Raw genomic sequence first — 13,417 nt, 5'->3', positions numbered from 1 at the left:
GTCATCGTGAATCCAGGACTACAAATAATGTCATCATCAGCCAAAAGTCGTTGTCATTGTTTGGTTTAATTAATCTAAAATGTTTACATGAACTGATGCATTCTGTGTTGTCGACTCACCACGTACACTAATTATATTCATGCATTTGATGCTTTTATTCAAAGTAATGGTTTCACTATATTTTGATGGTCCCTTTAACACATTCTGTAAGTAACGTTGCACCTACATATCTACTAACTCTAATGAGAGTTTGTTGACATGTAGGTGCTGGTAGACTGGTAAAGTTAGGGTTAGAATAAGTTGACATGTACTTGCAAAGTTAATTACAGTCAGTAGAATATCTATTGGGACACCATCACAATAAAGAGTTAGCAGATATTTATCAGACAGTCTACTATTCAGTAGATTCAGTACATTCAGTATGCGTGTAATTGTAATTAGTATACTTAATACATATTACTGTACACTATTATGTTTTAACCAAAATTCACGATGCTGAGTAGCTCACAAAGTCATTTTAATAATCCAGGAGAAAAGGTAAATTCACATCCACATAAAAGAATAAAAACAAGGAGTAAGACGAAACAGACAAAGAGTAGGACAAAACGGGGCTGTTTCATAAAAGATGCTAAGAAAAGCAGGGATTAAAGTCCAAAACCTGACTTGAAATAACCTAACAAATCAATCGGGCTAAAGGGGTTTCATAAATGACAATTTAAGTTTACAAAAGTCTCACTAATTTGATCCAGGTTCAATGAGTCAGGATAATTTGATGTGCACACGCATTCTTAAGCAGCCTTAAAGTCCGCATGAAATCAGAATTTACAATATTTATTTTGTTAGCACACATTGTTAGTCTTAAAGGGTTACTCCACCCCATAATGAAAATTTTGTCATTAATCACTTATCCCCATGTCGTTCCAAACCCGTAAAAGCTTAGTTCGTCTTCGGAACACAATTTAAGATATTTTGGATGAAACCCGGGAGGCTTGTGACTGTCCCATTGACTGCCAAGTAAATAACACTGTCAAGGCCCAGAAAAGTATGAAAGACTTGGGGTGGTGATGGTGCAGTGGATAAGACACATGCCTTTGGTGTGAGAGACCCGGGTTCGAATCCACTGAGAGACACCAATGTGTCCCTGAGCAAGACACTTAACCCCTAGTTGCTCCAGAGGCGTGCGACCTCTGACATATATAGCAATTGTAAGTCGCTTTGGATAAAAGCGTCAGCTAAATGAATAAATGTAAATGTAAAGACATTGCCAAAATAGTCCATCTGCCATCAGTGGTTCAATCTGAATTTTCTTTGCGTAAAAAAAGTATTCTCGTCGCTTCATAAAGTTCCGTTTGAACCACTGATGACCCGAAAGAAAGGCTGCATGGCTAGAAACGGATGATCCATTGAATGCGCAAGTAGCAACCATGCTAAAATGTTTTCATATGTCTTAAAAACCATGTCATTAAATCTTGGGCACAGTACATTAAATACAGTTGTAGCCTATATTTCTAAATTGATTTATTATTTAAGTTGCATTTTCTGTATACTTTTATTTTTGGACTAACAATAAAGTCAAATTATTATATGTGAGGGAGTCAGTGGTAATATCATTGCATTCCTATTGGTCAGTGTTAGAGGAACTCAGTTTAGCCTAACAGTAAGTCTGCCCCGGACCAGGGCTGCATTTCCCAAAAGCATCGTAAACCCAAGTCCATTGTAGACCCATTGCCACCAATGGAGCTACGATCAACTTAGGCTCATAATGCTTTTGGGAAACGCAGCCCAGGTTAGTTTCCCAGCATAAGTTGCCACAGTAACTGAGTTTGAGCTATGGTAAATTTGCTTTCGGAAACCAAATCAAGTAACAATAAGTCAGACTAACTGAAATAAGCCTGGCTTATTTGGTAAACTTGCTTTTTGAAACAGCCCCCTGGGAGTATACACTGACAAAATGAGAGAGCTAAACAGAAACAGCTGAATGGAATAATTAACTAATGAGAAACCAAAGAACTCACACAGGCAAATGGGAACAGGGACAACTAAACTAAAACAGAACATACATGAGACATCCCCCCCCCCCCACATCCCCCCAAATACAAGGAGGAAGGGAGGTGGTTCTGGAGGGAGATGAAGAACTAAAGAATACCAAAAAATAGTCCACAGCAAACAATACAGTCCGTGGGGAAGTGGAGGGTGGGAGGAACCAGGGGGAGGCCAGGAGCAGCCAGATGGTGGGCCATCCAGCTAGGATGAACCCCCATGGTGGAGTCACAGGAGGGAGGAGCTATGGTGGCCTTGGAGGAGGAAACAGGGAGACAAGTTCCTGCGATGGAGCTGATGAAGGTGGAGACACAGGTGGAGCCGAGCAGATGGAGAGCCAGGGTGATACTGGAGGCCTGGAGGGCCGAGACAGAGATTAAAGCCAGAAGATCATGGCGGAGCTGAAGCGACTGAGGCCAAAGGTGAAGCCAAAGGGAAGGAAGAGTCAGACGGAGCCAGAAGGATGGAGGGATGAGGTGATACGGAGGAGTGGAATCCCATGGGGGAGGCAGGTCGACGTCAGACCAAAGCAGAGCCGAAGGGACGATGGAGCCCAGCGGAGCCAAGGAATGGCCGAAAGGTTGGAGGGCCAAGGTAGAGTCCAGGGCTCAGAGGCTGGAGGTGGAGAAAGGGGATCCTCACACCTAAATGGAGCTTATGACTGGAAGGCCCAAGGTGGATCAACACAACTGGGTGGAACAGATTGAGAATGAGCCGAGGGACTGACACGAGGCAGCAGAAGTGAGGAAAAGGTGGATGCTGGAAGAGGAGGTGGGAGAGGGAGACTGGTGGGGGGGGGGGGGGGGTTTGGACTCAGGAAATGCAAGAGATTCAGGTGATGAGAGAAACGGGGTCAAACTCTCCAAGAATATTAAAAGGCTCAGAGGCCAGTCACAGCTCACCCTCAGTAGCGGGTGCATGGGGCTCCATTCCATTCCCACTTATTCCACTAAAACTCCCTCAGGGATGTGCAATGTTGCTGGCTCACACACCTGATCAGATGTGAGGTCGGGCTTGGGCTCCAGGGTGATTGATGACTCACTTCCTCTTGTGCTGGCAGGCTTGGGCTCGGGCTCTCCGTCTACGGTGGGCTCAAGCGATTGCTCCGTGCAGTGGGGTGATGGCAGGCTGGGCACTGGATTTGGAGTGGGGCTGGTGAAATCCTCTTCCATGAGGCAGATGATGAACGCCGAATTGTTGTTCACCAGCACCTAATCCACGAAAGCGTCAAAATTCTCCCGGGGACTGTTCCCCTGAGAGGCATGCCTAGGTCCAGAGTACGCCAAATCCAAAAAAATTTAAGTGTGGACCTCCAAGGAACGATGTTCCTTCTCAAGGCATAGGAGTTGGATGGTAGGTAGATCCATTGGGGAAAACAAGAAAAGAAAGAAAAATGCCACTAAATAACTTTCTGTATGGCCTTCTGTTATGTTTCAACCAAAACTCGCAATACTGATTAGCTCAGAAAGTCATTTTAATAATCCAGGAGAAGTAACATAAGTAAATCCACATCCACATGAAAAAATACACCAACAAGACCAGACAAAGAGTAGGATGAAACAGGGACTGACTAAACGATGGAGCTAAACAGAAACAGCTGAATGGAATAATTAACTACTCATGTTTGCTTGAGTAACTTTGATGTTACATATTCTCTCACACTATACAAGTTTCAAGATTTTGCCCAAAAATGAGACTGAAGCACATCCAGACTAAACACAAATGTTGTATGACTATACAGTATTCAGCTTTGTTTCAATCAGTCTTGATTCTCATTATAGCTGAATAAAAAACATGTTTCTATCTCGCTCTAAGAGATTCACAGCTTCACTGTCTGAAAGCAATTATATCTAGCCATGTTTTCACAAGCAGCTCACTGGTTTTGCTTTTTTTCCATTAATGTCTGAAACAGTTGTGATTTTGGCTTGGCTGCTGTAGAGCAAGAACGAGATTTATTCAGTGCTGCGGTTAGAAAAGTATTTTGGCTGGAGCAGTAGATGGGCTCACGTCCACCTCTGCTTTGTTTCTTTCCTCTCTGGATCTGCAATAAAAATAACACTTTAAAGGAAGAAACACTACACGATTTTCATATTTTCTGAAATCATAAAGGTGGTGCTTGACTTTGCAAAAGTTATCACCATGACAGTGTCACTATGTGGTTGCTAGGGTTAGTTTGGGTGGATTATAAGTGGGGGGTTTTCTGTCTGGTATGAAAAGAGACCTGAACCCTGCATCTCAGTGATCTTCTGCTCTCTAAATATAGCTCACATTCCTCCTTTAAGTGAAAATGGTGCGTCTGATGACTTAGTAAAGTACCATTCTCCACAACACATAATTTGACAAGTCAAACACGTGCCATTGTGTAATAGTTTGGGTCAGTGACTCTAAATATGAGCATTATTGTTGATTTACTGATATAGAGCATGTTTCAATGCAGCTTCACAGTAATAAATAGGTAAATATCAGTGTTAATGGTGTAAAATTAATCAATTATGAAGCAACCCAAATTTCAGCTATAAAGCAGCTCTACAGAAGACAACAGTGATATTATTCAGATAAACTCAGTTCAGTGTTGATTCAGTTCAGTTTAAAAAGTGTTGATGTTTCAAAGTGAGTGTCATTAGTCATTATTCAGCTCAGTTTAATTTGAAATTTACAATATATATACAAACTAATGTACTTTATTTAAAAAAATATAGTATCATTAATATATTTCATATATATTAATGCATTATGCTTGCTCTCTATAAATAAGATAAATATAAATTAAAATGTATTTATATTTTGTATGTGCTATCATATTGTATTTATTACACATTATACAAGAAATAATGAATATATTTGGCATTTTATGTATGTATGTATATATATATATATATATATATATATATATATATATACAGAGAGAGCGAGAGAGAAAGCTGCTTAAAGCATCATTATACAGCCACTACAATATACATCTAGAGTATATAGTATGTACTTCCAGTTTGTTCAGATTGATCAGCTCTTTATTCCTCCTGAACTAGATTATAGAAAGAAGCTTCCATATAACATCCATGTGTACCTGCATTTAGGTTTGGTGCGTGTCTTCTCCACATAGAGCCCGAGCTCCTGGTTCAGAGGTCTCAGTGTGGCCTGTGGTCTGGGGCCACGATGAACCAGACGACACATGGCTATCTGAGCCCCACTCAGAGGAAAAGCTTCAGTCGACATCATCCACAATATACAAAACTCACAGTCCCAAACCAATGCAACAAATCAGATGAGCAAGGAAAGCTACAGCACATGAAGTTCTCAAGATGATGCTTCACAATCACAATCCATGAGTTGCAGCATTTTGCTGTGACCAGAGTATCAGCTTTCAAATGTAAGTCCAGGTTAATAGCCAATCGAACAGTTCTCAGACTTTCTCAGTTGGATCCATTGAGAAACATGCACACTGGACTCTTAAAAAACACCAACAAACTTCTCTGAAACTTCATAAACAACTGCTAGTGAACACTTCCTAATGAACTCCAGATATCCATTGAGATCAAAGAAAATTATCCCAAATGTGCGCTGACCAGCAGGACGACTGCTCCTGTGACAGCTGGAAGCTACCCTAATTCTCCTGAAGGACACCTAGGGCACAGGCCAGATAATCCTGTTCCTGCTGACCCAAAGAGCTCAAACGCAAGAGATGGCCATGACAAAACCTCTACAAATGCAGTCATTGCACCATAAGTAACATAATTTCTACGGGGAAAAAAACACATTGAATGCATCTAATCTGCCTAATTTTATCAGATGTTGGTTACAGATGTCTATGAATGATTTTGGCCTCATGCTTTATTCTGTTTGGACACCCAAGAAGCCCTTTGTGTTTCACATGACAAACATGAAGCTCTACATACAAACCACCAGAATGATAAATGAAATTTATCTAGAACATTTGTGGCATGACTGCGGTTTGCAAATTGCAAGTTACAAATCAAACATATACCCAGCTACCAGGGAATATTCTCAGAACTTTGGCTAACATTCTAGCAAGGTTCTCTTAAAAATGTTTGTTCAAAGTTATCTGGTCTTTAATAATGTTCTCAAAACCTCAACACAAAAGCATTATTTATACAATGCTCAGGGAACTTTTTTCTGAAATGTTAAATGTTATGTTAATGTTCCATTTTTCCCTTTAAAGTTCAAATAATCAAGAAAAAAACATTTTTAAAAACTGAATGTTCAGGGAATATTCAAAAATTTAATTTTCATAACTTTCAAAACATTCTTAGAACATTTTCAGTAGCTGAGTATAAAACGGTTAGTTTTGGTCCCTGAATCAAATGAATTGGAACAGCATTACAAAAGTGCTGATATACAGTCTAACAGAGCTGTTTGTATCATTGCACTTGTCTGCATTTCTTCCAGAGGGACTGTCTGTCTATGTGTTAATGGTTGGGATTTTACACTGACTCTTCCTGCAGGTTACTTTCTGAGTTATTCACACAAGCGATCTATTCACAAACACCGATTCAATAATGAACAAAACAAGCCGCATTAATTAGTCATTGAATTATTCACTCAACCAAATTAATTAAAAGCACTGATTCATTTAGGAATGGGACAAGCTGCATTAATGAGTCACTGAATCATTCAAACAACCGATTTGTTCAAAAACACTCATTCATTGAATTACAAAACAAGCCACATTAATGAGTCATTGAATCATTCACTCAACCAGTTTATTAAAAACCACTAATCCATTAAGGAATGAAACGAGTAGCATGAATGGGTCATTAAATCATTCCCTCAACCATTCACTCAAAAACACTTGATTCATTAACGAACAAAACAAGCTGCATGGATGTTGGTGATTTATTCAATTGATAAAAAACACTAAATGTAATTACTTCAAAGTGGGTGAACTCCTTTTTTACTGAACTGTTGTATAACAGTAATTTCACATAAGCGAGTGCTGTCTGTGATTACCTGCAGCCTTGTGCAGCGCTCCTGCTCATGTCATGTGTGAAATATATTGCTTTATTAGCACCTGCTGACTTTACATTGAAGTCTTTAGATCGGGAATGTGGCACACATTGAGAGGTTTAGCAGGTCATGCACTTCAGGAAGCGCATGTCACAGAATGTCACATGCTCACAGAAAGTTGATGATGGCATTACCCTAACATGCACACTTTTGATCTCACCAGCGTAAGTGTGTGTGAGACATTCGTCTAGTGTCGCTCCACAGCATTTCACAACCTCGCTCTCTCAAGTAGGTCAAAGGCTGAGATCCTGCATGAATATTTCATGCTCCATATTTTCCATATGTACAACATCAAACGAGGGCCTTCATCATAAAAGTGGAGAACAGCAGATCTTATGTACTGTTGAATGCTGTTTTTTGAATGTAAATAATTTCTGAATTCTAAAGGGATGAGATAAATTAGCTTTGGTTGCTTTTCTTTGATTAATCAGACAGGTCTACACAGCTGCTCTTTCTAATTGTTTTGTGGATTATTCGCTGGTTAATCCCGAATTACAGCTAATAAGATTTGGAACAACTAGGATTAAGTATTTGAGTATTTAGTAATTAGCTGAGTGCTCTGACATTATTACACTGAATATAATAAGGTTATACGCTCACTGACACAGTAAGTCAATGTAGTATGTTTACTGTGCAAATTGTCAGTGTGCATTGAATAACAGGACTGTATTTGCCAAAACGTGCAGTACACAAGAGAGACAGGGCGAGGAAGAACCCATAATCAAGGAGCGTTTGTTGAGCACAATGTAATGAGGTCATGTTTCAGCTATGACATCATGTGCTCATCGGTGGGACAGTCTATAGGTTTATAATTGCTACTAATAATAGTCTGCATGCATACTATTAATAAAAACTAGTTTGCAGTATATACAGAGTGTAGTGCAGTCAGCAGCACCCTAATCAGATGGTAAAGAGTTAAAAAGTGTAAAGTCAAAGCCAAGCATACAAACTCTAGTGTACTGGCCAAATAAAACACCTCCCCAAAGCCACGTCAGGCGGCTCAGAAAGAAAATGGACTAGAGAAAACAAACAAAAAAATGGTATGATTTACCCTTCTAGTTTCCACAAGTCTGCAGTTTAATTACCTAAACTTCCCTCAGATTTAGTGCTGAAATTTGTAAGAATTTTAAATGTCTAAAATTCATAGATTATGTCTGGCCAAATAGGACAACTGCACATCTAAAAAGAAAGTTTTAGTTATAGCTGCAGGCAATCTATATATATATATATATATATATATATATATATATAACAAGAAGGGTTCCGGCTGGAGTGGCCTGGCTGTGGGACGAGGCCGCAGCCACAAGCACCACCTGCCATAGCCTCCTGAGCTCCCTGCTCCGCCATGGCCTCCATTCTGTCTGTTCCGCTCTGGAGGTCCCTGTCCTGTTTTCCTGTACGTGTGTGTCCTGAGAGGCCTCCAGAGGGGAGTTATGTCAGCCCTCTGTCATGTGTGTCATGTGTTCCCGCCTTTTGTGTCCATATTTGGTTTGTTTCCTGTCCTTGTTTAGTGTGATCATTAGTTCATTCTTGTCCAGCTGTGTTTGTCTAATTTTCTATGATTATCCTATGTATTTATAGTACTGTCTGTTCAGTTTGATTTGGTCTGGTCTACTCGTTACTCCCCAGTGTCCCTGTCTGTGCCAGCCTTGCCTTGTCTTGCCTTGTTTGGAATCATTAAAGACTGTTATTTTGAGGTTACTCCTCCTCTGCGTGTTCCTGTATCCTCCTCGTGTGTGCACCGTGACAGATATATTTATATATGTATATATTTCCAATTCATGATTCTTAACAATGGTACAATAATGTCAGTCTTAATGTCAGTCAAGTTATATCAAATGAACTATAACACATAACTCAACTTAACCCGGAACACTAATACATTTATTTCTCTAGATGGAGAGAAAATAGAAAGCCACAGACTCCTAAAGAGCCATCATTCCTGCGGCTGAACCTGTCATGAACTGGACCATTTGTTCTGACAATTATTGCATAATGAAGAGATGTGAGCTGTTTCTTACTGTCAGTGTGATGGACTTGAACGCAATTTGAAAACAGGAAATTTTACTTCTCAAAACACTGTGGCATGTGTGTCCTCATGACCTACTACTGATATAACAACCTGTTAAAACTATGAAAGCATCAACAGCTGAATCATGATCAAGAGCCTTGCTCGGCACAATTAAGAAGCTAACTTTCAAACTAAGAATGCCACTGCTTCAGCTGTTTTCCTTATGCATCTCTTGTCATTAGAATTCTGGCTTTTAAAATCATTTCTTTTGCTGCAAAGTAAATTGATCATGCATTACATATTTACACTGTAATATATATATATATATATATATATATATATACATACAGTATATATTTATACAGTATTTATACTTTCATTGATATTTTGCGCACAAAACCCCATCCCTACCTTAAACCTGACCACTTCTCAACAATATAAAACACGTATCAGGCAGACAAAAGCATAATTTATTGCAAAAACTCACCAGAAATGTATAAAGGCATCACAAATGACTTGTAGTACTATCCAAGTCTTCTGAAGCCTTTTGATATCTTTTTGTGAGGAGCAGAGTGAATCTTAAGGTTATTTTACTGCTCTGTAAACACTGTCAGATCTCATTCAAAAGAGAAATTCGAATTGAACAAAACACTTTCATTTTGTTTGAACACAAAGAATAAAATTAGACCAGATTAAAATGACACCTCAATTAGCAGATCTGAAATCACCTGTAACAATGGCCATACACACCTTTGAGATCCTAGGTATGTTTTCCAAGGTGTAGCTATAATAAAAGTCATTAAATAATAACTGTAACTGTAAATAACTTTGGTGCTGCAACAATATTGTACAATGCCATTATAACTGACCCCCTCATCTCAGTTACTCATTGTTCTAACAGCACTCGTTAATGTCAAAACGACTGAGATGGCCAATCAAATCAAAAAAGGCGGATGCTCTCCACAGGAAGGGAAAGTCGACTTTACTTCCTGAGAAGACAGGGTTCCTTTAATATCTGTCAGAAGGTATTGCAGATGTTCTACCAATCAGTCATCCTCTTCTATGCTGTGGTATGCTGGGGAAGCAGCATTAAGCTGGTGAAGAAGTCTGTTGAACAAGTCTGGTTCTGTGGTGGGTGTAGAACTAGACTCCTTAACATCTGTGGCAGAGAGCAGGGCTCTTGGCAAGCTTTTGTCCATTTTGGACAACATCCATCATCCGCTGCACAGTACCATCTCCAGGTAGAAGAGCACCTTCAGCGAAAGGATGCCATCTTTGTCCTGTTCCACAGACAGACCGAGGATGTCATTTGTCCCTCAGGCGATACAACTCTTTAACTCCTACCAGTGAGCAGGACTTAAACTGGACTGTTACTGTTGGTCAGCACGACTAATTTTATCCTGTCTTTTTTGTATTTTATGGACACTTAACAGTTCATTAGCGATTGTCTTGCCAATTTAATCATCTTGTCTGCTTGTCTTGTTTTAACCGTTGTCCGTTTTAATTGCTGTTACTGTATACTTGAATTTCCCTTGTGGATTTATAAAGTATCTATCTCCAATTTACCATATGATGCCAAACCCCCTACAAGCTCAGTTTTTGGACCTCAGTATTACTAAAACCCTGCATACGGCCATGGCTGTAACTGAAAAACTGATGAAAATTTTAGCTAAAATTATAATGAGACACATTGGTCGATATATAGCAACGCTAAGGGGAACTTTTAGCATCTTAATAGTGACACAAAAAGTGTTTGACCACACTTCAGATTTTGACACCTGTTGACTGAGAACAGGTTGGATATAACTACAAGAAAACTAAACATAAGTGTAATCATAGCTCTAATATGTCATGCAAAAGCAATAGTTGTTTTTCATCAGATATCATCTAAATAGCATGTCTCTCATTCATCACAATTACAGTTTAATGGGTTTTATAAATATAAAAAGTATTCTACATAAACTAAATTTATTTATTTTTTAATTAAAATACAATTTAAGACAATTTATGAATAAGCACAAGAATATTGACTATAAACAGTGTTAAGTGATTATATTTTCCAGTCAAACCCGTTAGCCTATCAATATTTTATTGTGCGATTTATTACAGGGCACTAAATGTTACATAGTTATCACATGAGATAAGCAGGAAAATTCCAAACTTAATCAATATAATATAACAAGTTAAGTAATAAATCATTTTACAATATACATTGTAAATATTGGTCATAAAAACACAAATTTTTTAAATATGGGGTACAAGAACCATACTCGCCATATATATTGGTGGACCATCAATTTTCAGATTAGTGCTCAATAAATATAGTAAATATAAATCCCAATAAGCTTGAGATAGCTTTATTTAAACAAATATTACCTCAGTCATAAAACTGTAACCTTGAAAAGTGCAAAAAAGCTACTAACCAAGCTGAACCCTGAATTAATACATTACACTGACAAGTTATCAACTATTGAGAGGATTCTACAGTAGTTTCTTCAAACAAGCTTTGTGCCAGCAGTGATTCATTCAAAAGGTTTTAAGTGTTGGGGCGAAGGTCAGTGCGAAATGTCTAACTCTCACGTTATGAATCTGGATTATATTTGTGTTGCTGAGACTCTTTCCTGTGATGCTCACAGATGTCTTTAATCAGTGAAGCTCAGACAGCAAACTTGAGTCAATGGAGGCCTATGACTCACTTCTCTGACATCACACACACCGAGCGGAGAGAGATTTCTATGGTCGCTATGAGGCGTGACGTACACACATACACATACACACACACACACACATCACTATGAACTGACGTTCTTGGTCTGCAAATCTCTCTTTGTTATTCATTGTGTGCTGTCTTCACGTCTTGAAAGGTAATAGTGTTTCTTATTCCATTATGACGCAATTCTGTTCCCACAACATACCACTCAAATGAGATGTCAACAATTACAACATCACTGTCAACCAAAACATTTTCCCCAGGCATCAGAAAGTTTCTTCACCACTGACCATGCAGAAGCAGGTAAATGTTCTGTTTTCTGGCCTCATGCATTACAAAATTCCCCTAAACATTAATAGGAATGATGGAAGCATGCATAATTTCAGTGCACTGTCATTGAATATTATTGAAATCTGTCAAGATCAACTGTTCAAGACTGTTGTTTGGGACTTTCAGAATGCAAGACGCAGCAACAGTGAGATCTGTCAGAGCAGTGTAACTGTTAGACACGTATGCAAAGACCAGGGCAGAAGTTCAAAGAGCATTCCTGAACATGCAAATGTCTCTGTAAACAGAGAGAAACTATCTGTGTGAGTTGAATATCGCTCTCCTGCTGTGTCTAATCTGTCTTATGTGGTTTTAGCCCTTCACAGACCACAGCGAGCCAAACAGTGGCGTTTGCCATCTCAATCTGTGCAGTCTCTGCCAGTCTGACAGCACTGTCTTCAAGAGAATCATGCCCACGTCTACAAGCTGAAGACAGGCCCTCCCTCACACAATCACAAGCCGGCAGACCCTCTCCTCCCGCTGGTGATTTTCTTCCACCTCCCCCCATTAAGAGCAGCTCTTTCTCTCGGTCTGCAGCAGATCAGACCCCCATCCCCCCCGCCGTGAGCTCCTACCTCGAGTGGAGCCGCTTGCTGGGCAGATCCGAGTCCATGCTGCCCGCCGACTGAGCCATTGGTGAGAAGCCGTAGAGAAACTCCAGCTGCTCACTGCTTCCCTCTTCCTCTGGGGCTCTGAGCAGACGCACTTCAGTGCTCTGTGAGTGTGTGTGTGTAATGGCAGCTGCTGAGGAAGTGAGGTATTGTGCCAATAGACCATAAAAGGCAAGTCCCTCCTCTGAGAGATGCTGGTGAGCAGGAAGCAGAGTGTGTGTGAATATGAATGTAAATGTATGTGCTGCATACACACTTACACAAACATATGCTATCTCTTTTCTTATTCACATTCCCCTGCACAACTGTACATTTTGTAATTTATATATTTTTTTACTTATCTTTGTATCGTTATCTCTGTCTTAAATTGTTATTTTTGTCTGTGCACTGGAAGATTCTGTCACTAAGACAAATTACTTGTGTGTATAAGCATATTTATATGTGATAAATCACTTTCTGATTCTCGTAGATCTTGCTTTATGTATGAATCCAGAGGAGCATTTGGTCACTCTTGCTCTGTTGCTCTTTCAAAGCTCAGAAGACTTGAAAATCCTGTCATTATTTACTCACCCTCATGTTGTTTAAAACTTGTATGCTGTTATTTTTCTGTGAAACACAAAAGGAGAAAATTTGTAGAATCTTAAATAGTAACAAAACTTACCATGGATACTGTATTGCATATATGTTTATGCATTC

General features: G+C 39.3%; 1 protein-coding gene across 3 annotated transcripts in view; it reads right to left on the bottom strand.

The window, feature by feature from the left end:
- The window catches only part of LOC306870914 (G-protein-signaling modulator 1-like), a 28,002-nt gene extending 15,155 nt beyond the window's left edge, over positions 1 to 12,847 (bottom strand). Inside the window, exon 1 of one of the 3 annotated variants that reach the window (XM_079418499.1) lies at positions 12,686 to 12,847. In XM_079418499.1, coding sequence (XP_079274625.1) covers positions 12,686 to 12,744 — 59 coding nt within the window. In that variant the 5' untranslated portion in view covers positions 12,745 to 12,847. Of the gene's footprint in view, positions 1 to 5,104; positions 5,644 to 12,685 lie in introns of those variants that run through there. The other 2 variants (XM_079418500.1, XM_079418498.1) reach the window with 2 other exon arrangements.
- Positions 12,848 to 13,417: the final 570 nt, after the last annotated feature.

This window comes from Barbus barbus (genome assembly GCF_936440315.1).
Source record: "Barbus barbus genome assembly, chromosome: 6".
NCBI classification, from domain to species: domain Eukaryota; kingdom Metazoa; phylum Chordata; class Actinopteri; order Cypriniformes; family Cyprinidae; genus Barbus; species Barbus barbus.
This window is presented reverse-complemented; position numbering and strand designations above follow the sequence as displayed.